The sequence below is a fragment of the Anopheles coluzzii genome, chromosome X (assembly GCF_943734685.1).
Source record: "Anopheles coluzzii chromosome X, AcolN3, whole genome shotgun sequence".
NCBI classification, from domain to species: Eukaryota; Metazoa; Arthropoda; class Insecta; order Diptera; family Culicidae; genus Anopheles; species Anopheles coluzzii.
The window spans coordinates 14,240,971-14,268,618 of NC_064669.1; the positions used below are offsets into that span (position 1 = coordinate 14,240,971).

Here is a 27,648-nt window from a genome sequence, read left to right on the forward strand (position 1 = left end):
TTTTTATTTGGCTTTACATATTGTATCAGCATCAAATTGATTATTATATTTCACATAACATATACTTAACATGCTAAGCATGTCTTACAAATTACTTACAAAATCGGTACTATTTGCAGGAGGACAACATCTTTGATGCATGTATCCATAAAATGACGACCAATGTTCAACTCTGACGAAAAAAGGGCTCACTGCATTAACTCCATCTCCAGTATGGTTGAAAAGAATTGGATTGGTATTACACCTGTTATCAGCTTTGCAGTTGAATCTAGTGCCATTTGCTTCGAATCGCGTATCGTCACCTGCGAATCGTATGCCACTATCATCGAATGCGTGCCTTTGCAATCGAAAAAGTGCCACTGCACTCTTCTCAGAAACAGAATGCAACGTTACTGCAACGATCCTTTCCAAGGATTGTTTTCCATCTGTCCGCCCGTGCTAACCAAATTCCGTCGTGGGTTCAATCCTCACATGAACCGGCCCCCGTGGCTGAAAAGTGTGTGATTCGACCTAAGCGGGAATTCGAGATACGTTGTTTCTTCTCGGTCCCCATTAATAGCGTATCTCGGGGATGTATGATATGATATATATATCCTGAGCGCCGATTGAAGCACCGCATGAAAGCCGTTTAAATGAAATGATGGTAATCCTTAAAAGAAATAGTCTAGTTTATAAATTTTAGGATTGATGTGCAGAGGGAGTAGTTTCGCAGTACATAAAATAAGCGCAATCAAGAATTTCAGAAAGCCTGAGACTAAAGCGGAAGTTAGAAGATTCTTAGGATTAATCAATTTTGTTGGACAATTTAAACCTTATCTCAACAATTTATAGAAGAGTCTACTTTTAGACAGAACAAACTGTGGATGAGACGGTGTTATTAGCAGTGGTTTAATTCCATGCGCCCAAATTATTATGGCGTTTCTTCACCGTGACCCTAGACACTAAACATATTTTGAATGCAACCAAACAAACAAAATCGGTCACCAGCTACGGAACCGCTACACGACGGACGTAGTCATTGACTATAACCGGATATAATTTGCATATTCACTTCACTTATGCACTTTACTTGCTCATCAGTCCAAAATTTAACACGCTCAAAGATTCGGCTAGCATTTGAAGCGTTCTGTAGCTGCAAAACACACAGCTGAAACACGAGCACTACTCAAATATGACGAAGCAAATTGTTGGGAATACTATGTTGGGAAAAAGTTGCCTAAAGAGCAGATTGACCGTATGTCTGAAACGTTATTTGTAGGAACCTTTTCAATGACGATCTTACAATGATATTTATATGGAAGTTTCCAGAACTTTGCAGCGGATTTGTCATGTCAACTAAATAGCATCGAGCCTGTAAAGCTCTGTTCGGTTGTCCATAAAACATAGTTTAGTGGCAATAGAGATAGGTTGAAAGCGGTCATACTTGGGCAACATATTGGATTTGTAGAAACCAGACGCCCGATTGTTGATTCGTGTTTCAAGCTGTAGAATGCTTGAAATGCTTTAGAAGTAAAATCATTACTCGAGTTAAAGTTTGCTTTCGTATTGGAATTTCACGCCCTAAAACGAATAAAATAAAGCATCCTAAAACAAAAAAGGCATTCAAATTAGCGTAGCCTTACCATAAGAAAATACTTCGATCGATTGGCTAGGTATCGCTACCGCTCGATGTCGACAACAAGAAGATGTTTTCTTCCTTCGGAGTTCGCAAAGAACGTGTCAGGATTAGATTGCTGTCGGGATATTACAAAAAAAATCATAATTAATGAATAATTAGTACAGAACAGTAATGGCAACATGCACATTTGTCGCATACTTAGTTGCTTTCTTTTGTATCATGCGCTAACCAGTGTTGAGGTCTACAGGAGCACCATGAAACGCTTGCAATCTAGCGCCAACGTTTGTCATACCAAACGGGACTCACATAGCCTGAAAATATATTTACATAAATTGTGTGCTTGGGATGGTCCCACAGTGTACTTACCTGAGGATGTTTTTGTTTTAGTACAAGCAAGCAAAGCCATTTTTCGTGGTCGTCCTGCTCTACATGAGGATTATGCTCTTGCGGCCCCACCATTCGTTAAAATCACCAAGCATGCTGGTTTGTTTTTTTTTAATTAAATCAATGAACTAATATAGTTTCGGCCATATACTCCTGGTCATAATATTCCTGGTCTGTCAAAGATTTGCAAGATCCGAAGCAGGAATCAAAAAGGTGACCGTTGGGGAGAGAAGGTAATGCTCAAAACTGTATGCGATGAAGGAACGCTCAGTCCCACAAGAGGAAAATCGAGCTACGAATGCGACAGAGATGGCATGAGAAAATGTCTACATTTACAAAAGGACAAAAAGGGATTTAAAAATCTCACACTGCATCAACTGTTGCCTAGGGCACGCTGCAGAAGCTCCGAATGAGTGACTATCCCTGGACAGGGTTAATGGACCAAGTACGATATATTTTCGGCATTTCAGCTCCATTTTTAAATAAAGTTAAAAGAAAAATCATTTCAAAATACCTACAACACATTACTGTCAAAGCAAAAAGAAAAAATGAATCCACAAACACAACACTTACGTTAGGACAATACGCGTTTTGTAATACTTTTTTAATTAAATACTAGGCGCCCTTTATTATCCAACCGTCTGCGAGCTACTTAAACGCACCTATCAAACGGGTCTACTGCTATATCTGCAACCACCGACAGGGCGTGGGAGGTGGGTGGAGAGAGGACAGCGGGTAGGAGGAGACGACGATAATACCACTAAACCGTCGCATCTTGCCGCATTGGCTAGAGCGACTGTATGCTGCTGGCTGCCCGAAACTACCTATCAACTACTTCCTTCCTCCCGATACACGGAAACCACAAGGGGATTTTGTCGTCCCCGTACCATCTTCAACGCGCGCGCGTGTGTGTGTGTGTTTACGCACGAGCACATGCCTCAAAAACAAAGAGATCGCAACAAATTTTAACTGTTTTTCTTCCTCCTCCTTCCCTACCTTGCCACCTCTTATACTTTATAAGTCAGGCGTGTGTGTGTGTCGCTCTATTTCTTCTCTGTTCTTTTATACGTCTAATTGATTCTTTCTATAGTATATATTAAAAAAAAAAAACGTTACGCGACTTACTCTAAATGTACATCAATGGGGGTCCAACACATTTCCCGCCAGTCTCCGTGCTTTGTTTCCTTTATGTACGCTGGGACTGTGTGTGTCATTGCATCTTTTTTTTAAATCATCAAACGTGTTGTGTTCAGTCGGACCCATCGTTTCATATTTTTCCATATTCTTTTACACTTGCATCTCCCCCCTTAGTTGCCCTGTTTCTTCTCCACCTGACGGTACAAACTAGATTACAAGGATTACAAGTAGCTTTTAACCCACACACACACACACACACACACACACACATACTAACAAAAACAGACCCATCACACACACAACACTTGTGATTGTTTAATTTGTGTGTTTACGATTCTTTCTTTTTTTTACACTACTGTTCAACCACATCACCATTGTATGTATACAGTGCACACAACCACACCTATTAACGGCGACATATTTTTCCCTGCCCGCCGCTCGTACAGACATCGTGTTTCTAACTCACTTCGATATCTGGCGATCCCTCCGGCGGTACCTCTCGTACCACGCCACCTTGAACGAGTTTTCTGTACTGTTAATATAACCTAAACAAGGATACCTTAACGATCTACATATGTACAATGTCAGTTTGAAATCAACATATGGTACATGCTGCTCCCCCCCCCCCCCCCCCCTTCCGCCTGCAATCGCACTTGGCCGTCCATCATGCGTATTTTAGATAATCGCTTCTTTTGTTCATCCTTTTTCGTCCACTTTTCGTGCTTGAGTGTGTGTGTGTGTGTTGATTTTATAAAATTTTCTTCGACGTAACCTTCTGTCCTTTGTTTTTGTTTATTTTAATAAATAATTTGGTTCCTTGAAGTAGGGTAAATTTGTTTTCTCTGATATTGTGAGCTGTAGTTGTGTGCGTTTTTTTCCAATTGGAACTGAACATGGAATTAGGCAACAGATTTGAATTTTGTGTGCAGGTTTTTTTGTTTTAATTAAAATATCAAATTTCCTTGAACTCCAGCGGTTAAGTAATGCTCCCTACCAATCACGTGCAGCGGGAGCAGGAAAAAAGCAATTAAAAGTGACATTCAAGAACGATCAGTCAAATTTGATGTAACTGAAACAGTCAATAAATTTGAGAAAAAAACATTTTGTAAACGTTTCCCCTGTGATGAAGGAACAGTTGAAAGACCCAATTTAATAACGGATATGGTTAATCGTCCTGGTATAAAACACCATTTTAGTAAGGCTATCCTTACGCGAGGAATTTAAAAAAATCGTTTTGATGACTAAAAATGGAACAGCTAAAAGAATAAAATCAACACACACACCCACAGACATCTCTCTGTCTCTCTCATCAGTCCTACCGAAACTCAGGCTGTGCAGGCATGTTTAAAACCGAGCAGTACATTACAGTACATTACATGCGGCACTTATGTGTGTATGTGTTGTGTCTGGTCAGTACACCAAACAAACCGACCGATTGTGGTCTCCTCACCCTCGTCGACCCTGCCACTACTACTGACAAAATGCAGCTGCTTTGGGGTCGGAGTTACCGGAGCCGCTGCTGCTGCCGCCGGGGCCGCTACTCGCGCGTGCCGCACCGGCCGACTCACAGCCATCGAGCTGGCCGAGATAGTCGATCGCTTCCTTCGTTTGGCGCTTGTGGGCCGTACTTTCTGCGTCCGCCTGCAAAAAAAGGGGAAAAACAAACAAACAAACACGCGTTATTGATGTAGAGCCGCGCCCTCCTACAGCACTCGGTGCCCCGCAGGCGCGCGTACGTACGTTCGTCGTGAGGTTCAGGAACTCGTAGTACCGGCTGAGTGCCGCCACCATGCGCTTGAAGTTGCCGTTCTTCAGATACGCCCGGGCGATCTGTTCCAGCCCGGGCTCGTCCATTACCAGCTGGCAGATCAGCATGCACACGTGGCTGCCCATGTACGTGTGCTCCATATGGTGCTCCGCCTTTTGTATCACTGCAGCACCGGTGGGATGGAAAGCGGAATAAACATTAGTCAAGGAGGAAGGGGAAAATTTGGAACGTGGGCTCTAACTGGCCGCCGAAACTTACGCTTCGTTTCCGCATCCTCAACACCGGCCGCTTCGGAAGGCGTGTCTAGTATTGCGTTTGTTTTCTCCTCCGCATGACTAAGGGAAGGGAAAACGAAGGAAACAGACATTTTATTAAATATAGAAATAAATATATATGTAATTAATTCAATAATTAAATAAATAAATACAATAGTAAATCGAAGTGAGAGATAAATGGAGAAAATGTGGAGAAAAAAACCCGAAGAGGCCACTATTTGACGCAATTCAAGTATCTTCTTCTTCTATTTTGCGTATTGTGCTACACGGACATGCCTATCTATATAGGCTTTCAAGACTTTATTCAGTACCACGCAGCCGAATAGACAGTTCTTGCTACGAGGGCGTCGGTCCAAATGAGGCTTGAACCCATGGCGGGAATGTTATTGAGTCGTGCGAATTGACGATTGTACCATGGCACATTAGCAATTTATTCTCCATGAATTAAAAAGCAAGCAAATCGGTCAGAAAGGCGGAGAACTGGGTCCCATATGGGAATTGGCCAACAAGCGACGAACCTCGTCATTTCACGTTTGAGAAACTTCACCTTCAAAAAATACTAAAAACACAGACAAATTATGTTTTATGCCCCCGCTGTGTAGCGGATATATTGTTCCTGCAGGTTACTATAAGCGCTTGTGGATGGAACATGATATGGCTGACCATCACGACTTTAATTACTATTCGGTGAAAAATTAGACCGGATTGGGGCCAAACAGCCGACCGTAGAAGTAATTGGTTCCATAGTATGCATTTGAAAAAAAGTCTTAATAATATTAATATTTGGGAAGATGTTTACAGTTCACTATTAGTGTTGGGTTTCATGAATCTTTAGTTTAGATTCACTCATATGAATCATCAGTGATGGGTGATTCGAATCTCGAATCGACTCTTCAAAGATTAATAAATCTCTAAAATTTCATGAATCTCCAAGAATTCATGAATCTCCAAGAATTCATGAATCTCCAAGGATTCATGAATCTCGAAAGGTACATGAATCTATAAGATTCATAAATCCTTTAACATTCATATATCTCCAGGGTTTCATGAATATTTAGAGATGTAAGATTTTCAAAATATTGCATTTGCGCGATCCCACCAAACAACATGTCGTGGAATCAAGCCTCGCATGGACCGTCTTCCAGTAGCAAAACAAACTATCCGGCTGCGTCGTACATGCCAAAAAGTCCCAAAAGCCTGTATAGGCTTCCATGACCATGTAGGTTGTTACGTCAAGAAGAAGAATAATGAGAAGCTCAAGCTCTATGAATCTTTGGAGATGTATGAATCCCTAGAGATTCGTGAGTCTTTCGAGATATATGAATCTTTTGCGATTTATGAATCTTTTGAAATTCATGAGTCTTTCGAAATTCATGAGTGTTCCGAGATTCATGACGTTTTGGAGATTCGTGAATCTTTGCAAACGATGTTCAGATTCATTGAATCATTTCAAAGATTCATTCAGAATCACGAATCTGAATCAAAATTACCCAACACTATTCACTATATCTTTGGCATAATTATTTAGGCATTTGGTTGAAAAAGTGATCAATTATTTTAGTATTTTCTTTAATAATTCCCAAAGTGAACAAATTCTATTGTTTGGTACGCGTGATATGCGTGCAGAGCGACAACATCGCCCGGGTGGTTCTTGCGGACATAAGAGAACACAATTCCAAAGGAAGCCAGTTTCATCACAATTAAAATGTGTGTGGGCAGTAAATATTCTTCAGCTGGATTGTGTTTAAAGGATTTCTATAAATGCATTGAAGTTATTTCAATCTTTATCATTGATGGGTTTTTCCATTCCATTCCAACAACAACAAAAACAAGCAGCACTCGTCAGTTTCTTCTCCTGGCAAAATAAATTAATTTTATATTAAACGATTGTTAGTGTCGAAATTCTCATTTGCTTGAGTGATTTTCAAAATTAAATAAGTGGCCAATGTTAACCGATCGTGATCTTGACTTCACGCATTGCTCGTTATGTGAGATATTACTCGTAATAAGAGATGTCGCTCTAAACAAATCAATAATTATCAAGTGCTGTCTTTCGATTCGATAAAGCGTCCCAAATGTAAAGAAGTAATCCCATTTAAACCTCTAAAAAATGGAGTAAAAAACACTTGAACCACCCACCTGGCCTTCTCCTCCTGCTGGTCGAAGTACGCGACCAGCGCCTTGAAGCCGTCCCGGTTCGTCTCCTTGTCGACGTAGCGCAGCACCTGCTGCCGGTTGTGCTGGCTGGGGCGGGCGAGATGAAGCAGCAGCGTCAGCGCTAGCAGGTGCAGATCGAACACGCACCGCTGCGGCACGTAGTTGGCGATGCGCAGCAGCAGATTCATCGTGTTGTTGATCACGTCCGGTTGCTTCCCGACCAGATGGGCACCGCGAGCTGTAGGTGGGGGAACCATTTGAGTAAAGAAACAAAAAAAAACACCCCGGAAAGCCATAGCAAAATCATCTTTCTCGCTCACCTTGATCGTCGAACGAGTGCGTCAGCGTGATGAGCATGTGCAGCATCGGCTGGAGCAGGTCGCGCAGCAGCACGCCGATGCTCTCCTTGGGCGTCGCGTCGTCCGTCGGGTAGTGCGGCAGGTCCCGGTCGACCTGCCGGTACAGCCGGACCAGTATCTGCACCAGCAGCCCGGCCCGGTGCTCGAGCAGGAACGTTTGGTTCGCGCAGTTAAACAGGCTGACGTTGTTGAGCACCCGCAGGCAGCGCTCGATCTTGCGCAGCTTCGCCACGTCCGGCTCGTGCCAGTCGGCGGCCCGGTCCGGCACCTGCTCGTAGCACTCCGCCACCGTCTTGATCAGGTGCTCGATGCCTCCCAGGTTGCGCAGCTCGTCCTTGAACCACTCGCCCGCCCGCTGGGACGTGAGCGACAGCAGCGACTCCATCGCGAGCGACCCGGCCGTCACGCGGTCCGTATCGATGTGCTTGCCGCCGCCGCCGCCCTTGCCGGCGCCCTTGATCTCCTCGCACAGCTCCTTCACCCGCTGCCGGTTCTTCTGCAGCTGCTGCTGGGCGGCGGTGCCACCCTCCGACAGCCGGTGGTCCGTGTCGAGCAGGTTAAGCATCAGCGCTAGCGAATCGCGATCGAGATCCATGTTCAGCTTGTCCTGCGAGAACACGTACATGATGGCGGCGGTGCACAGTCCCAGGCTCGGGTCCTGGTGGGCGTCCGACAGCGCGCGGAAGAACCGCGTCACGACGCCGTGCGCCCGCACGTGCATCTTGAACGCCGGCTTCATGCACTTGGTCGCGAGCTGCAGCGCCGACAGGCACCGGGTCGAGATCGGGTTGTCCGGGTGCAGGGCGCTCAGTATGTAGTCGACGTCGTCGTCCATCTCCTGGAACTCGCCGATCTCCTGCATCTGGTGCGAGTTCTTCACGTTGCGCACGATCGTGTAGAACGGTTTCGTCTGCCGGTCGCACCGCATCTTCGCACCACCGCCACCACCACCGTACTCGTCGTCGCCCCCGTCCGTTTCGTCATCGTCGAATGCGCCCGCCGCACCATCGTACGCGTCGCCGGCTGCGTGCTGCGCCCGTCCGTACTGATAGTACGACGGCATGCTGCCCGCTCCCCGAGCCTCAGCACCACCACCGGTACCCTGCAGCCCACCGGACTGCACGCCGCCCGCACTACCGCCCGCACCGAACGTTTTCATGCGCTTCGAGCGGGACGGCATGGCGGACGGTGGCGCATCGCCGTCGAAGAACGCTCCATCAAAGTCGAGCTGGCTCGGGCCGGACGATCCACCTCCGCCGCCACCGCTGCCACCACCACCACCTCCACCGCCCCCACCGGCTCCAGCTCCGACCAGTCCACCAGCGGCCTCGTGCCCATCGCCGTCCACATCATCGTCGAAGGCACCGTCCGTCGCGTACGCATGGTGGTGGTTGGCCAGCAGGCCGCCGTCCGACACGCCGACGCCGGCCGCCCCACCCCCAACACCACCGCTCGCGCCCGCACTACCACCGCCACCGGGTGCATCCCCGCCCGCCTTGCCGTCCTGATCCAGCAGCCCGTTCCCGTGGTCCCATTTGTGTTTGTACACGTGCCGCTTCTTGGTGTCGGTCGCCCCGTCGCTCGAGCCGACCAGCGGGCGGCTCTTGAAAATGGTGCCCTTCTTCTGCAGCACCAGCCGCATTGGGGCCGGCGGTACGGTCGGCTCCTGGGCAGGCGCCGCGGCGGCGGACGGCGCCACTGTCGACGTTGGCGTTGCCGCACTGCTCGACGTCGACTGCTGCTGCTGTTCTGTCCCGAGTGCGTCGCCATTATGTCGCTGCTCACCACCACCACCACCGCTGGTACTCTCCGGCCCGGCAGGTGCAGACGGTTCGCCAAGATAGTCGGGCGGCACCACGTTCTTCTTCCGGCGGCTGTACTGGCGCGTCACGCTCGGCTTCGGTGCCACCGCCGGTGCTTCCGGGGCCACAGCCGCTTCGCCCCCCGTGCCGACGGCGGATGGTGACCGATGCGGCGGCATCGGCTCGCCCACTGTCGCCTCGTCCCGCGGCTGCTCCGCCTGCATTGTGTCCGTCTGCTTTCGGGTGCGTTTTTCGCTCACCGTGCTGGTACCGCGCACCACCACATTGTTGTTGTTGTTATTGTTGCTCGCTGCGGCACGGTTCGTGCGGCCGGATCGACCACCGACGCGCAACAGTAGCGGCTGCTTCGCCCCAGTTCCCTCCGCGCCCTCCGCGCCCTGCTGGTCGTCCGCCGGATTGCTGTGCTTCATCTTGTTTCGTGTGACGCGTGCACCGGCAGGGACAACATTCTTCAGGTTCAGCTTCAGCACCTCCACCCGCTCGGGGGCTGCTGCTGCTGCGGCCGGCAGCAACTCAACCGACGACGGCGGCACGGTCTCGGAGGAGCAAGCGGCAACCGATGTCGTGGTGGTGCAGGCTGCCGCGAGCGCAACGGTTCCCCCGCGAAGCAAACCGCCCGGCTGCGGGTGACTGTTGTTGTCCTGCGTGTTTTCACTCTCCGAGTAGACGTCCGAGGGTGGGGCGGCCGCCGTCGAGCTGTTCTGGGACAGTTCCAGGTCGCTGCCGCAGTCGCTCGAGCCGCGGCTGTGGATGATCTGGCAGTCTTCGCCCGGCGCGAGCGTATGCTTCGGCGTGTTGTTGTCCGACGACGCGCTGCCCAGTATCGAGCTCTGGGAGTCGAAGTCGTCCCCGCCGGACAGGGAGGAGAGGGTGCGGAACACCTCGTACGTGTCGGTGCCGGGCAGCGGGAAGCTCGGCCGGGGCAGCACCGCCGCTGCCGGTTTCGCCGCGGTCGAGGACGACACGGACAGTGGATGTTGCTGCTGCTGCTGCTGCTGCTGCTCGCCGTCCGAAAGCTCTACCTTGCTGCGCTTGGACGATACCCGGGCCTTTTCCCGCTCGATCGCACGCTTCTTGAAGTTGTACTTGCTGCTGCTGCTCTTGCTGCCCTTGCCGGTCGTGGTCGGCCCTGCCGCCCCGCTGCCGCTGCCCGGTGTGGTCGAGCCGGGTGCAGCGGTCCCCCCTGCGCCGCTGGTCGTGCTGCTGATCAGCGGCTTGCCGCCGAGCGATATCTTTATCTTCAGCTCCGATTTGGCCGGTGCCGGTGCGACCACGGCCGCTTCGCCCGATCCGCCAGCTGCCCCGCCTGCTGCTCCGAGCTCACCGCACGGTGCCGGGGGTGTTGCGGTGTTGTGCGGAAATGGTTCGATCGGTTGATTGTAGAACGGTTGCTGCTGCTGCTGCTGCTTGAAATAGTCGACCGAGCTGTCGTGGACGGTCGTCGTCGTCGTCGTTGGTCCCGTCGCTTCGGCTAGCAGCGTGCGCGGTGGCAAATCTCCATCAAAGTCCTCCTCTTCCTCCTCGTCGTCCTCCTCCTCTGGCTGCTGCTCCTGCTGCTGCTGCGCCTCGAGCGGCTGGTGATGGTGATGATGGCCGTAGTGATGCTGTGGGGCCGGCGTCGGCGGCGTACTGTTGTTCGTCGAAACCTCTTCACTGTCGGTACTGATCAGCATCGACGTACCCTGCGCGGAAAGTGACGGAAAAAAGCGGAATCAGCTAATTGTTCCTTTTTTTTCATTTTTTTTAATAAATTCCTACTTAATCATGCGCTTAACAAACGAACAAGCACACTTGTCGGAAGGTGAAAACATTAAAAAAAAGGAAAAAAAACTCTCAACGGCGCCTACTGCTCCACCTTCCCATCTCTCTTGAGACGCGCAAAAAGGGCAACAAAATAATGATCTGCCAAACTCCCTTGTTTACAAGGCATGCTCCTGCTGCTGCTGCTGCTGCTGCTGCTGTGTGACGTCACAAAGATTGCTCGAACAATAGTGCGGCTCCGCAGCGGGCGGGAGGGTGCTGGCGCGCGCACACTTTTTGCGTGCGTGTATGGGTAGACGTGTAAAGCCTATTTGACACACACACAATATACAATACTGTCGCCCTACAAGTCCAGGGGTCATCAACGTTCGCCTGCTAGAACGTCAAAACAAAATAAGCTGGGTAACTGTACCAGATTTCCGCAGGCTAGTGCAGCAGTTTTACAATAACTACTTATTCACCTACGTTTTTTTATTTTTTTTTCATGAAATTGATGTTATTTTCGATGATAAACTATCGTAATATGTTACGCTATTTATTAATTGCCATTTCAAATCCATTTTTTTAAACTTATTCGTAAAAATGCAAATATTGGTTTTGCTCCTATTTTTGGCAGTTTGTTCCTATTTACGGTAACGCGAATATGAATCAGAATTGTTTTTATCAATTAATGTTTATAGGTAGTAAATTATGTTTATAAGAGTTTAACGCTCTTGCTTTCCTAAGATTGGTGTAAAAAGCACTTTAAATATTAACTTTATGTTGCTCATTTTGGTCATCGTGCTGCCCGTTTACACTGCCTTTTTGATTTGATGTACAGTTATGATTCAAATTCCGGACATTCGGCATGTTTTTATTGGATATCTTTATAACCAGTCCCTGAACACGCTGCATTTTAATTTTAGATGTTTGACATGATGTACTAGAATAAATTAAAAATGTATAGGCCCTGATGACACGGTAAATAAATATTTTCTGTCGGTCAGTTCACCACCGGAAGCATTCTTAGTAGTTTTGCTAATAACCGACGCCAGTATAATTTCGTCTAAAATTCTTATAAATCTTATCCGGATTCATTGAAGTACATCGGAATTCATTACAGAAGTATTTATCAACGTGATAACAGCAGTGTTTTTACATATTGTGCCCTGAAGTTCACTAAAACACGTATTTCATACTGTCCGGAATAAAAAGCGAGATTTTTTATCTTGTTTTTAATTCCGGACAACCGGAGTAAATTGTGATTAATTGCATAAAAATATGTGTTTCGACAGTGATAATACCAATTTCAATAAGACCGTCGTCTTTACCATTCCAGGAGGACACTGACACTCAGAATTGGGTGTTCGTACTTTAAATACGTTAAAAACAAAAAAAAGTTGTAGTGTGTGTGCCAAAGCCAAGATTATTGTCGAAATTTTGTGGCTGTATGGAATTTAAATCAAAACGTCCGTAATATGAAGCATGAAGTTGAAAATGTGCGGAAAATGAATCAAAATATCGTTGTTAATTTATGCATTTTTGCAATGTTTTAAGTAAATGTATGTCAAATCTTTTATGTTTTATCAAAGTAAGAATGTTTGTTTCAGTTAACTTAGGTATTAGGTTGAATTAGTAAGGAAATATAAAATGCCAAAAATGTCTTCAGTGTCGAAATTCCTAATTCGAAGCAATACGGTACAAACAAAGCAACCATGGAAGAAAAGTGACAGCTTGACAGTTATAGCGTACGGCACTGACTGACTCACAAATAAGTACTTTTCTATTAACTTATTGCATTAATCGTGAATTTATCGCATTTGATAGAAGAAATATCGTAGTAAATGTCGATATTTTCACATAAAAATTGTGAGACATTTTTTACCGCTTTTTACATAATTTCACGTGTTTAGTTACCCTGCCAAAAACTAGTAGATTTACCCTAATAAAAATAGTTTATTTAAAAAATCTTCACGAAAAAACTCTAAAAACATGGCTTTGGCAATTCATTTCGTTCGACTTCTGGAACCATTTGCCGACCCCTGCCGAAAGCGATAGAGGGCCGGAAAGAAATGCGACCGGCTGCTGCTGCCGTCTGCCGGGTTACCCGCGCCACTCTGCCACCGCCGCCATCTTTAACACACGCGCGCGCGCGAAAGTGCCAATAGATGTCGGCGGAACGAAGGGCTCGACACACACACACAATCTGTAGGATGCACATGCAGGCACAAACATACACACATACATAGCAGCGCACACAGAGTGTCATGTGGGTCATGTTTCCCCCTTTTGTTTGTTGTGTATCGCCCGTCGTGTTGTTCCACTTTGCTGCAGCAGTGGGTCCGCCGCGCGAAGCGAATGAAGGAAAATTTCACCCACAGCAACTTACCAGTCATCGGCATGTGTGCAGCACACGCCGTGTGCGTTTGATAGCAGAAAAGCCACAACTGTAGGCAACCGCCGGACAATGATAATATAAAAAACGACACCCAGCTCTTTAGTGGAAAAGCGCGGGCAAAATAATGCTGCTGAGCAAGGCAACACACAGTTTACGTCGCACGGGCACGGTGCTTTTTTCTCTTTGGCACGACACTTCTACAAATGGGGTTAGTGAGGAGGGGGGAGGGGGGATCGAAGGTATTGGGGATGAGGGGGGAATGTAAAAGGCACTTGTGGGAGGCACCGGGTGAACGCGAAAACTTCGAAACCCTTTAACTACGGCTGTTCGTGCGAACGAGCGCGCGCGCGTGTAACTGTGGCTCGACGCGCGGAGCGAACAAATATGAATGCACCGTACGGCCTCCTGCTGCTGCTACTCGACGGACGAATGGTACGTTACAGTTTTCAAACACACGCACACAGCCGCACCGCAACCGCCTGTATGCCGCACTGTCTACAGCTGTAGGGCCCGGCTAAAGCGGACGCACACAGCGACACGGGCGGGTTTTCCGTGTGTGCGCGCGCTCTAACACCCGTGGCCATCCCCATATCTACACGTCATGTGCGCGCGCGCGTGTGTGTGTGTGGTGGTGCGTGTGGGTTAGATATTGACTCGCACACTTCACGTCAGTAGGCGAAAGGAGAAATCGAGATAGGGCAGGGTTCGTGTGCTCGTGATGAAAATTGGTGGCATCGGAGGTACAATTGTTTGATTTTTTTTCAATTATTTTAATACATGACTTTAAGCCTCTGTGAATGTAGCTCGGAAACATTATTCGGGAATCTGAGGAACTAGTGTTTGGTAAATCTGATTCTGATTCATGAGTCTTAATGAATCTTTTAAATGATGAATGAATCTAAATCTCACAAGATTCATATAGCTCCAAAAAATCGCGAATCTCTAGGGATTCATCAATCCCAAGGGATTCGCCTACTGTCGTGCGAATAAACCACTGTACTACGGGGTCGCGCAAATTCAATATTTTGAAAAGCATACATCTCTAAAGATGTATGAATCCCTGGAGATTTATGAATCTAAATAGATTCGTGAATCTTATAGGTTTATGAATCTTTGATGATTCAAGACTCTTTCAATATTCATGAATACTTAGTGATTCGTGAATCTTTAGAGATTTATGAATCTATATGATTTTGGAATCTTTGGTGATTCGATTCGCGATTCGAATCTCTCGTGGCTAAAGGTTCATATGAAATTATGTTTGAAAAATTCATGAAACCCAACACTAGTATTAAAGAGCTGTCATACTCAAGTTGCGACAACAATTGCATTGCAAGAGAAACAAACCGATTTGTTTGATATTGTGTTGCTGCAGGATTATTTTTGGGCCCATTGGCACATCAAATACAAATTAGAACCATATAAAATAAACTTGTTTTTTAAGTCATCTTCAAGAGCAAATATACGTTCACAATTCTTATAAAAAATAAAAATAGTCTGAACGTATTGCTGCGGAACTGTATCTGCTGCCACAACATTTTCATATACCCGAGTCTAATTGTAATGTGGTTCATTTAGGTGGCAAACGGACAAACTTCAGGACAAACTATAAGATTCACGAATCCATGAAGATTTATATTTCTCCAGGGATTCATGTATGCTTTTCAAAATATTGAAGAAGTGAATATCAACTTAAGAGCTCTGCGATAGGTTTGCTGTTCGGAAACAGTAATGCCTCAAAAAGGCAAGTAACCGAATCGCATTCATATTGAAGTAACCCGTCGGTGAAGGTCTTTTCTAACTTTAGTTGTTCTTTTCTAACCTTAGTGGACCGATAGGTTTATCCACGACAAATTTCTACAGGATTAGAACATTGCAGTACTATTTTATTATGTTCCAACCGATCGAACAGATCTAAAACTGCGGCTCGTGGATTAAATGCGGCCCTAAAAAGTCGATAAAGATTTTAATGAACAACTCATTTTTGTTGTTTTTGTATTATTGTGTTTGTGCTAATTTGATCAAAATTAATATACTTGCTATTTAAAGACAAAACTCAAGCATGAATGCTCTTAAGCTGGAGAAAATGATATTTTTAGTTTGTTTTTTTCATATCAAACAAAAATTTAAACGTTCAGGGAACGTCAAAATGATCCCCAACAACTGCGAGCCAAAACAGCCGCCGATCTAAACAGTTTGCGATTTTTATAAATAGAGAAACTAATTTGAAACCCCAGAAAATTTAATGCTGGAGCATAGTTAAACACACTGTAACAAATTTTCATCGCAAAAATCGCCCAAAAAATCGCAAGAAAGTGTGCACAACACACCTTACCAACAAACCCTGCAAAGCATAAGAACGAAATGATGGCAAACCATATGTACCTTACATTCAGGTACGGCGGCACAATACTATGTCTGTAACGGAACCGCCTTGTTCTACCCGTGAAGCTATTTGTTTGTTTGTACGTGAGTATGTTAAACCATTTTCCTTCTACAGAAAGGGAAAGCTCCAAAAATCAACTGAACAAATAAAGTTGAAGTAACGCACAAACGGACTGTGTGAAAAAAGAAGCCATACAACGTTGCAGCAATAATTTTTACAATACAATTTACAGCCATTACGAAATTATTATATTTTTTTTTACCTTGGAGATGCGCAGCAGGATAGGCCGATGCTCGCCGGGCGATGGCAGCGGCGTTGTCACCGTCGTTGTGCTCGGCTTAACCCCGTACCGTCCCTCCCCACCGGAATGGTAGCCGCCGGCCGGGGAAGAAGAGGAGGACACGGGCCGCTGTGCCATCGGTTGGTACGTCGCCGTCGTCACGTGGGCATCCTGATGGAGCTGCTGCTGTTCGAGCACACCGGCAAAGGATGGGTCGGTGGCCGGCGGTCCCAGGCTGCCGTACTCGGGCGTACCGAGGGTCGGCTGATGATTGCCGGTCGACCGCCCCGCTACCGTCCGGCCGTAATCGTTGCTATCCTCGTCCTCGTTGTAGTTCACCACCCGGTTCCGTATGCGGGACGAGTTGCGTTTCGGTTGCTCCTGCTGCTGCTGCTGCTGCTTCTGCTCCTGGTCGCCGGCTCCGGGCGCTGCCGGTTCTTTTTTCGCCTTCTTCGGACGCTTCTCCTTCTTCTCCTTCTCCTTTTTGGGCGGTTTGGCGCTGGCGGCTGGCTTACTACGCCCAACCGCACCACCACCATCCGCCGGTTCGAGCGATTTCTTTTTCCGGCCCGGTTTTTTCTCCTTCGTAACGGGTAGCGTGTGCAGTAGCTGCTGCTGCTGCTGCTGCTGCATGGCGTAACCGAGACCGGCGTCACCGGTGTGCTGCCCCACGTTCGCCGACTGGGGCCCGGTGGGCGAGAACTGCGGGGTCGCGGCGGCCGCCGGCAGCGGTTGATAGAACTGTTGCTGCTGGGGCGATGTCGTCGTCACGTTTGCCCGGTTGCCCCACAGATCGGATGGGCCGGCCGCACCGTACCCACCGCCCGCCGCGTTCGCCCCGTACGGCGAGTGATGGCCGAGATGGTCGGTCGGGGGCGGTGGCGGCGGCGGCGGTATGGTGTTGCGGCTTTTGAAGAACTTGCGCGGCCGGGCCGGCTCGCTGTTGTTCGAGCCGAGCAGATTGTTGACGACGCTGTCCGGCGATTCGCCGGTGCCGAGGTCCAGCCCGGTCGCATCCTTCAGATCCACGTTATTGTACTCCGCAACTGTAGCGCAAAAGCAAACGAAGGGAACCATTAGTACAGCATTTAATTAATCTTTTAATTGTATACTTGGCGCAACAGTTTTGACTAATTTTGCTTCATCCAAAGCATGCATCGTGGTAAACATACTAGAGCAAGTGTGTAGGTTCTTGCAATCAACATGTTTCCCTAATTCCTTATCATATTGGCTCACGTGCCAATCTTGTGAGCGCATTTTGCAATCGTCTTTGAGATTTGATTTGGTGCGTTGACCCGTCCGTTTCGATCGATTTTTTTTGAATGCTGAACTTTACTTTAAAAACAAAATGCAACTTCCTGGAAGCAATCGAGCTAAACTTCCAGGCTTGACGTGAATTGAGATTGAAAATGAAATAAAGCTAATTAGTGCGACCTCGCTTGATCTTTATTTTAATTACGATCAACACAAGGGACGCTAGTGTTCGAGAAGATTACAGCAAGGAATGGAGCCCAAAAAATAAATAAATACAATTTTCCTGCGAGTTACGAGGTTAATGCATTCCGATGACATCAGCAATTAGAGTAAGTGCATCAATTATGGATATAGCAGCACCTATTACGGCTAGAACGAACAATATTTTAGCTCTAAACCAGATGATTTGCTTTCTGAAGCTACGAATAGACTTTGTTTAAACAAATATGAACATTATAAAACCTTTGTGCTTCAGTAACTCCGTCCTGGCCACTTCCACTTACATAATATACCACCCTTTTTAAAATGTGTAGTCTAGATGTTTGACATCTCTTACCATTGTGCTACGAGCAGCACTGTAAGAGTTTTAGATATTTTTAAACATCGAACCCTGATTTTATCTAAAATTTATCATTTTGGAGCCAATGACTTCACGGTAAAATTTCGCAAAATTCCTATAAAAAGTGCGTTTTATTTTTTCGTATGTCTATCAATGTCACAGCATGTTATGGACGCATTGGTTAAAACTTTTGGTCATTTTAGTCGCAGTGCAAAGTTTACAAGCGACCAAATCGGGAATTTCGTTGTTATTTTCGCAATCGAAACGAATTGATATCCATGTTAAGCATGAGTGATGAACAAAATGTTACAAATTAGAACCAATTTAAACAAAATAACGAAGAAATGATGGCATACGAAAAAAAAAAATTAAAATTGTTCTTCCCCGATCGTTTAAAATTGAACACATCCCTACCAGAATGTTTAAAAATTTCATTAATGCTTGAATAATAGCTACGCTTCGTCATTTAAACCAGCTTCTTAACATAGACCTTTGTGATCTGCACTACTTTGCGCATCGCGCGGAAACAGTAGACGGCATACAGTTTTCAACTGATAAGAAGGTTTGCCGAGCGTGTTCAAACCAGTGTTTCAATGTGTGTTATCGATATTATAGCAAATTTGCACATTAGCAGCATTCTACAAGGATTAGCTCTGCGATAGTGATCTAAAATGATTATTTTAACGTATTTTATGTTTTTCACACACTTAATTATGTTCCGTTAACCGATTATTGCTTGTTGTGGGTAAAAGCCACAATGGAAAAAGAGTTTTTTGGTGTAGCATACACGATTCATGGCTCATTGCGAAACGCTGGCAACCCAAAACAAAATAAACGTCATAAGGATGACATGCTATAGCCATAATTGATACTCTTTGACCCTGGTGCGAATCAATTAGGATATGTTTGCCATTTTTACAATTTTCAAATTTTAACCAAAAAGCCATTTCTGTTAGATTGGACAATTCTTGTATCTACACAAAACATCTAATTTTGTTAACTAAATAATGTTGACATGATCATTCTGCGGGTTGTTGAACTTCTTTGCATCTTAGCATATTCCCAGCTTGTTATAGTGAAGGTCTAGCTTGTTCTAAAATTCCGCTTTAATGCTAAACACGCTTTACTAACATGTCCCGATAACATCTTCTGCACCTCGTGTTAATTTGATGTTAATTTTGGTTGTTAAAAAATGTGCCTCACAACCCCGATAGCAGACTTATTTATGATTTTTGTATCCTCATGGCTTTATACACTACGCGAAATTAAAATAGTACCACCAAGTTTTTTTGTTGCAATAATTGTGGATTTGCATTTCCGGCAATGATTTTTCTAGTTTAGAATGTTAAATTAACCTGTTTTAACTTTCAAGCACAGCTTTAATATATTGTTAATAGTGCAGCTTTAATATTTGTTTTACAACTTGAATATATTGACGGGATACAAGTGCGTAATAAAAATAGGACCAATTGGACATTTGAAAAAAAAAATGGTTCTAGGAACATTCTAGCAAAGAAACACATACCATTGATACAAATTAGTTCAATGAATCGCTAACTTATAGGCAAAAATATATATTTCGTTGAGTGATACTCGATCTGTTCCAAATGCTCACAAACAGGGTAACCAAATAATTTTTTATCTGGTGTCGGAGCTGGATAGCATGCTGATCACTTGATCACTGCAATAAGATTGTCAAAAATCCAGCCTTAAGTAATCCAATCCATGCTTGTAATGACTTGTTCACACTTTAAAACTGTTTACAGGTCTATTTGTGTGTCAAACTGTTTCATCAAGATAATTTCAAGTATTTTGGTTCATTTTCCGACATTTTATGAAATTAGATCTCGTCCGGTAGCAACATTTTTAATTGACAAAGCTTCCCTGCTAATAAGTGAATCGCCATGAACGTTACTGTAAGAGTTCAGGTTCAACGTAAAATTGGTGTTTACGTTTATCCGCATCAGTGGTAATCATAATAATCCAACATGGTATTCAAGTTTGAGCTTAATTTCAACGTTCATACTTTCCGAAAAATTAATACGACTTACACGGGTTTCCAAACTACCTTCGAATGTAAACATTGTTTTTCACCGCGTGCAAGAAGTTATTCCAAATCACTCTGATATTTGATTTACATCATAATAATTTTAAATTTCTTCAGTATGATTTTCAACACTTAACGGAGCAACGGTTAACGGATGATGAGATGCGGCTTCAAAACTCCGGTGAAAAAACGATGGCATCAGACCGTTGAGGTGTTGAAAATCATATTGATGAAATTGCAAGGATTTCCGAGTCATTTCAACAACATTTTCATTGCTTGCGAGGTGTTTTTCAACAGCTGTCAAATGTTCTATTTGCATCACGAACATTTTTCAGTTCTTCCATAACGATTTTCAACGCGTCTCAAGATCTTCCAGTTCCTTGTGGTGTGTTGAAAATCATGTGTAGGAACTGAAATTTTATTTTGATGCAAATACACCGGTCTCATTTGCCGGTCTCATGGTACAGTTGTAAACTCGTACGACTTAACAACATGCCCGCCATGGGTTCAAGCCCCAAACACGTGCCGCCATACGTAGGACTGACTATCCTGCTATGGGGGGTAATCCAAAAGTCATTGAAAGCCAACCCCACAAATGGTACAGGCAGGCCTTGACCAACAACGGTTGTTGAGCCAAAAAGAAGAAGAAATACACCATTTGACAGCTGTTGAAAAACATCATGGAGGCGGTGAATAATGATGTGCACATATGAAAGCGACTTGGAAAACCAAGTACAGATTATTACAGGGTTTTCCAAGTCAGTTTCGAGTGTAAACATTGTTCTTCGCCGCATCCAAGTTGTTTTTCAACAGCTGCTCAGCAAGCTGCAGCAAGCAGCAAGCAACAGCTGAAGCTCAACAGCTTCAAATTGAAATTTCAGTTTCAACACATGATTTTCAACACATAACAAAGAACCGTCAAACTCAATCCAGCTTGAGACGTGTTGAAAATCATGCTGTAATAATTAAAAAAATATGTTGAAGGAAATGAAATATCAGATTGGTGTGGAATAACATTTTGCTCGCGATGGATAGCAATGTTTGCATCCGAAAGTGACTTGGAAAACTCTACAAACCTCATCAAGAATCGCTTACGTTGGTATATATGCAATTGTATCATACAGTTTGTTATACCACTATTTTTAACAATGAAAATGGTAATCATGCACGATTTTGATAAGCTATTGTTAACTGATACACAGCTGTTGTATTGATTCTTCACCTATCTGTCGCTGAAACCTTGTTTTTGCTCCGAGTTTTATATGAAAAGCTGTAGTTGTTGACGTTTTTCACTATCCTGCTGACTCAATTATCTGTTTAAAACGATTTTTGATCCATCTTCAAGGTCTTAATATAACTTTACCATATTAACTTTTGCATTCAACCTTATTTTCATACGCCAGATGTTGCGATCAGTCTCCTGGTATTTTAATAAAAAAATGATATAGATATTTGCTCGTTTTGAGTAACACATTCTTTTCTGATGATTATTAATCAAAACTAAACCATAACTTATACGAAATCTCGAGAAAAAAACATAAAGCTGTTTAACGCGGTGGTACTATTCATATTTCGTACCTGTTTTGAGGAATATTTCTGCCAAAATGTAATAAAGTAATGTGCTTAAAAGGTGTAAACCAGGTTATTTTAACATTCTGAACTAAAAAAAATCCTATTCGGAAAGGCAAATCTAGAAATATTGTTTAAAAAAAACATGGTAATGCTATTTTAATTTCGCTCACTGTATATGACGCACTGGTTAAAAAATAAACAGCCATAGCCATGGTTAATGTAGCTTTTAAATTATCGCTTCGATCGTTCCCGTTTCTATCTAACTTACAACTCCCAACGGCGACAAATAAGTGGCAAAGACGGAAAAATATTTTTCCAATTGAAGACCACAGAAATTCTAGTGTTTCAATGTCTAAATGTTCCACTCTCAGCAAAGAAAAAAAAGTGTAAACAACACCTTTTACACACTACAACCGCATGCTTTGCTAGTTTCTGCTAGCGAGGCGATTCCATCATATCCTTACCATAGCTTCGGCTACGTATCGAGGTAAAGCTGGTGATGCCCCAGCGGCCAACCAGCCCGGCCGACCGTCTCGGCGCCGGGCAGTTCTCCTTCCGCCGCTCCTTCAGCAGCGATTCCAGTGGGACCACGACGCCCTGCGGCTTGTTCCACTTCGACATGGCAAAATTGTGTAAAAGTCTGTATGTAAACGTACGCTCGCTCGCTCGCTCGGTCACTGCGTGTGGTATGAATCCGCGCCGCGTTGCGGTTGTCTGCCCTATAAAGGGGGGCGGTAGGTGGTTTTGGGGTGGAAGGATTTTTTTTACTGAGGGTCCCCCTTAACCCCTAACGCCATTACCGACGGCAAGGACAGCGGTGGTCATCGCCTTGCCCCTCACAGTAGTGTTTGTTGTTTTTCGGTCACAGCGTTGCCTGCTCTCAACAGTTTGCTGGGACCTCCTTCGCATTGCCGCTGCTTCTTTGTTTTTGTTTGCTTTTTTGTTGCTGTTGTTGTTTTTCACTTCACTGGCACTGCTACACCGCTACACCTTCGTGTGCTGCTGCTACTAACTTTTCCACCATCGAGCTGGGGGGGGGAGGTCTTTCCCTCTTCAGCCCCGCCGGAACCTAAAACGGGAAACAAAAAAACGCAGCAAAACGTAAGACACAATGGCGGGACAAGGGGTGGTGTTGAGGCAACACGGTCAATTCCGGGATTTCTTGTTCTTCCGCTTCTTCTTCACTAAAGGATGCACCACTCGCTCCCACGCTTCCTCGCCTGGATTGCACGCGCCGGCGGGTTGATTGAAGACTTCTTCTAGCACGGGGCCGGATCAGCGGTTGATGGCGACACGGGGTGTGTATGTGTGTGCATTGATTGGCATGCAGCTTGGAGTTTGATTGCTCGAAACACGACGGGGAAGGCGCAGGCGAGTGGCGGGACACGGTGAGCGGTTTTTTTTTTTTGCTGTTTTCGGATCAAAATGTTTGGTGGTGGCCTGAAGCAATTGTGGCGTCCGAGCGCCTGTCACCAAGTGGAGCCACAGCCAGCTTCTCCAAAACGCATCCACACAAAAACACACACACACACACACACACACATACATGTGTGCAGCATTTCACCGTGCCGTTCCGGAAATAGCTTCACTTTTTCTTGCGGACGGCGCCACGGGCTCCCTCCCTCGACCGGTTATAATTTTTTTTTAATTTTTTGGTTTCATTCAAGCAAGTACACTTACACCGCGAGCAAATGCCGCAAATCGCTCGGAAAAGAGGACAATGCAAAACACTGTACAGTGGCTGGCTCTGGTCACCGAAAAATAAAAACTACACACACCCACACATGCACACAGCAAAAATGAAGAAAGATGAAGATGATGACGGTGTGATGATGTTGGTAATGATGCTGCTGCTGCTGCTTTCGATGCTGCTGCTGCTGCCTGCTGTCGGTCGGAACGAAATCAAACTGTCAAAAATCTTCTCCCATCTAGCGACGACAACACAAGCACACACACACACAAAGAGCAGGAGAGAAAGAGAGAGAGAGAGAAAGAGTGTGTGAACGCATGTGAGAAAGTGAAGGGAGAGCAAGAGAACGCTACAGCGAACCAGCGAGAGAAGCCGTCCCCCGTTTGAGAAGTGTTTTTCGAGACAAAACGATAATCACTTCTTTCTATAAATCTATATTTTTTCCACTTTACACAACTGTCAAGCTCTTTTTTTGTTTTTTGATTTTTAAAATAGCAAAAAAACAACAACAACAAAAAGAAGTGAATCCCAAAAAGGGAATGAAGTGCAGCAATTAGAATTGTTCTCGCACACACACACACACCTTTCTCTCTTTCTAGCTCTGTTTCACCCGGCGCACACACAGGAGTGTGTGTGTGTGTGTGGTCATTGAGGAGTGTTGACCAGCCAGAAGAAGAAGAAGCAAGAATAAGCAGCAACAACAACAAAAAAAAACACAAAATAAAACAATACCAACAACAGCGGCATCGGCTGAATTGGATTGCGCGACTGTTGACTCATGGTGCGAGGGGGAGGAGGAGTGTGGGCAACATAGAGCGTTTGTTGTTGTTGTTGTTGTTGTTGTTGTTGTTACAAAAAGTAGATCCAAAAATTGCACACAATTTGACGAAACAGCGAGCAAGAGAGAGAGAGAGAGGCAGAAAAGGGGTTCACGTAGATGGAATGTAAAAAGGTGCGTGTATGTGTGCGTATATTTGACAGACGCGTTGTCGGACTGCATTTACAGAGAGCAAAAGAGAGGGCGAGAGAGAGAGAGAGAGAGAGAGAGAGAGAGAGAGAGAGAGAGAGCGAAATGGTATGACGTTTCAATTATTCATCAATACTAAACCGACACAAAAAAGAAATGCAATTAATTTTACGTTGTACGTATAGAGCAGCCTAGTACATTACGGTTGGACAGACGAACCCTTACACCGAAAGGTGATTTAATACTTTTAATATTTTAATGTAACGATAACAAAAAGAAACGAAAGGGAACGAAGGGACGGCAACACCAAGCGTTCGCAGTTGCGTACACGCACACCAAAAAGGAAAGGCGCATTCCACTTGCATCGGGCGAGCGAATCGACGCACCTTCCCCGCCACTCCAATCGGCATCCCTCCGGACCCCTGGTCGTCCGTGCAGGGGGGGGGGGGGTTCAGAGTCATTCACGAGACGACGGAGGAAAAAAAAAAACAAAACTAAAACCAAGAGCTACCGTGTGAGACTGTGCTGAGTAACAAAGGCCAAAAACAAAAAAAAAACAACAACAACAAAACATGGCCGCACACCGTGGACCACACAGCTTCGTGTCTGGAGGAGGGTCGTCCTTTTTGTTTTTTTTTTTTGGGACAAATTTTCCCCAAAAATTACACTTTCACGCACATACACACACATACACGTGTTAAGGGCACTTGGCGTTGCACTGGTTATGGTTGTTTGTGGGGCTGACGGGCTGTTTTTTACCTTCCCGCAAAGGGCGCAAAAGGATGATAAGAGTTCAGCACGAAGGTGGGGGCCCGAGGCCAGGAGGGGATGGCCACATAGAAAACGTCAGCCGAGAATGCAAAGGGGAACGGGATGAATGATGAACCAAGGGACGGGGGGGGGGGGGGGACGGGGGGGGGGGGTATAATAAAATCATGCTTTTTTTAGGCAGAAAACGAGTTTTCGGGTTTTCCTGTTTCTCAGGCTCAGCCTCGCAGCACGAAAGCGCAACGAAAAGGTGGATGTGAGCGGGAAGGGAAAGAGGGAGGCGGATAGGGGGTGTTTGCTTCTAAATTTACCTTTTTCCTCTCACTGAAACCTCCTTCTCACTCACACACACACACACACACAAGCGCGCGCGCACGCACGAACAAGCTCGCTGAGTTAACTCCTCCGCAGAAAGGAGGAGGAGAAGGGTGGCGAACGCGCTCGGAAAGGAGGCTGGAACGCCGCTGCCACCGCCGCAGCCGCCGCCGCCGTCGTCACAGAAACTGTCGTCGAAAATGTATGCTTTCAATATCACGCTTGAGACGGATTTTGAAAATCTTCTTTCACTGTTCACGAGAATCGTACAACAACAACAAAAAGCGACGAGTGGGGAGGGGGGGGGGGGGTCGATATAGAAAGAATACAAAAACAACACACCGAAACGCACAACTGACCGACGGAAAGGAAGGGGAAAGGGGGTTCTCTTCACTCTCGCACGTTTGGCGCGACGCCGTGCTGCGCGAATCCGTTTCTGTTTCTTGCGTATCACTAGCTTCCTCTGCTTGCGTTTGCGGGCGAATTGTTTTGCGCAAAATTTCAAATACACTACTAGCGGGCCCCGGTGCCCTCACAAAAAAAACACACACACACCTTTTTACACTTTGTTTTCCGCTTTGCGCCTAGACTTCGGGCTGCGTTGCGATTGCGTTCTTTCCGTGCGTTTCCGTGCGTGCGGGCAGGGCGAACAAAAACATTAAAACCACGGCAGACCCGCTCTGTACGCTTCACGCGCGTATGGGGCTAATAAGCGAACTGTCGGCAGTGCTTCCCTGTGTGTGCGCGAGCCCATCTGCGCAAGTGTGCGTGTGTGTGAAAGAGGGAGAGAGCGCGAATATGAGTTTTTTTTTCAATCCTTTTCTCTCTTTCTTATGGCTTTAATGCTGCCGAAACCGAACGTTCAGTGCGTGTACCTAGGGGGGCAATTGCGTTCTTGCTCTTACAGCGTGTTTTCTTTCGCTCCCACCCTGCCTAGTAGAACTAAAAATACAACTCTGCGTGTGTGTGTGTGTGTGTGTGTGTATGTGTGAGTGGTTGTGAGAGCAGGACACGCAATGCACAGTTAAAATCGACTTCCGGGCTTGCGGGAATGGAAGCCTCACGAGGTTTTTCAATTACAAGTTTTAAATTCTTCGCCGACGGCGTTTGCTTGAGAAAGGCGCGGTGGAAATGCTTCACTCACCTCAGCGCAATCGTGCTTCAGTTTCGCAAGTTCTGCGACGTATTTTATGTTCGCAGAAAAGATATCTTTCGCTCTCGCTCACACTTTATCTCTCTCTCTCTCTCTCTCTCTCCCTCTCTCTCTCTCTCTCTCTCTATCTGTCTCTCTCTTTCATCTCTCTCTCGTTCTGTAAGCTAAAAAGAGAGAGAGAGAGAAAGAATTCTACCTCACGCATACTATGAAAAACGGGTCTCCCGCTTGCTCCGAATTTCGCAGTACGCATTATAAACGGAACATACAGTTTGCTTTCAAAATACGCGGTTAGCCGGACGTCAATCGAAATCGCCGCCAAAAATGACGTTTGGCTGCCGATTTTGACATCAACGGGGGCCGTTTTGGTGCAGAAGGTAAAATCGAATCTGCGCTGTACAAAAGAACGTTCTCATCTGAAATATCGAGCTCTTTTGCAAATTTAACCATTAAATGCTAACTGTTTATTGCTTTAGGCCCGTGGCAGACCTCCATCGGGCATGTAAAAATTTTAAAAAGTGAGAATTGTTTTTAGACTGGTAGCGTCGGGCGTGCGATTTCGTCGTACGGTGGAATCATTTTTTTTTATTCCGTCCCAAGTGCCACAAATCCACTAAACGACCACTAAACGGCTTCTAAACGACTCAAGTTCTCTACCTAAACGGAATATAGAAAGACTACGTTTAGCAGACGGCAAACGACTCATGCATTCTAAAAATAGCAAAAAAGCTGGTGGCGCTCTCTGTTGGTGGGATACCCCAACCAGTTGAGCTTCATCGCTTGAAGGAGAGTTTTCTCATTTCCTCTGTACTGTTGTATGGTTTCGCATTGAAGTTATGCATCGCTAGAACTAGAACGGCGATACGATGGTTTAAATACTAAACTCCAATGTAAACCACCAGCACTGAAGCAAGAGAGATTTGAGTAATGGTCGTTGGTGTTGATACCCACGTATCTTCCCAAATAAAAAAATCCACTCGATTTTCCGTTGCCGTGGT

The 27,648-nt window shown here is 45.6% G+C and overlaps 1 protein-coding gene across 3 annotated transcripts; it reads right to left on the reverse strand.

Moving 5' to 3' along the window:
* Positions 1-3,099: 3,099 nt before the first annotated feature.
* Positions 3,100-26,734, reverse strand: LOC120955019 (protein wings apart-like). Of its 3 annotated transcripts, XM_049610819.1 has the most exons (9): positions 26,053-26,734; positions 23,438-23,641; positions 22,222-22,826; positions 16,308-17,371; positions 7,660-11,203; positions 7,322-7,577; positions 5,166-5,242; positions 4,880-5,070; positions 3,100-4,780 (listed from the first exon to the last, which is right to left on the reverse strand). In XM_049610819.1, the coding sequence occupies exons 3-9, from the start codon at positions 22,376-22,378 to the stop codon at positions 4,610-4,612; spliced, it is 5,460 nt and encodes a 1,819-aa protein (XP_049466776.1). In that variant the 5' UTR covers positions 22,379-22,826; positions 23,438-23,641; positions 26,053-26,734; the 3' UTR covers positions 3,100-4,609. The 3 variants fall into 3 exon arrangements, with proteins under 3 accessions (XP_049466776.1, XP_040231424.2, XP_040231405.2); XM_040375490.2 differs by lacking the exon at positions 23,438-23,641 and having other exon boundaries at positions 26,051-26,734; XM_040375471.2 differs by lacking the exon at positions 23,438-23,641 and having other exon boundaries at positions 25,494-26,734.
* Between the last annotated feature and the right edge of the window lie 914 nt (positions 26,735-27,648).

Coding starts and splice junctions, on each gene's coding strand:
- LOC120955019 (XM_049610819.1), bottom strand. CDS start 22,378: ATGTCGAAGTGGAACAAGCCGCAGGGCGTCGTGGTCCCACTGGAATCG. Junction 7,578..7,659: donor GCACTCGTTCGACGATCAAG/GTGAGCGAGAAA, acceptor CCCCACCTACAG/CTCGCGGTGCCCATCTGGTC. Junction 4,781..4,879: donor TCCTGAACCTCACGACGAAC/GTACGTACGCGC, acceptor CTTTTTTTGCAG/GCGGACGCAGAAAGTACGGC.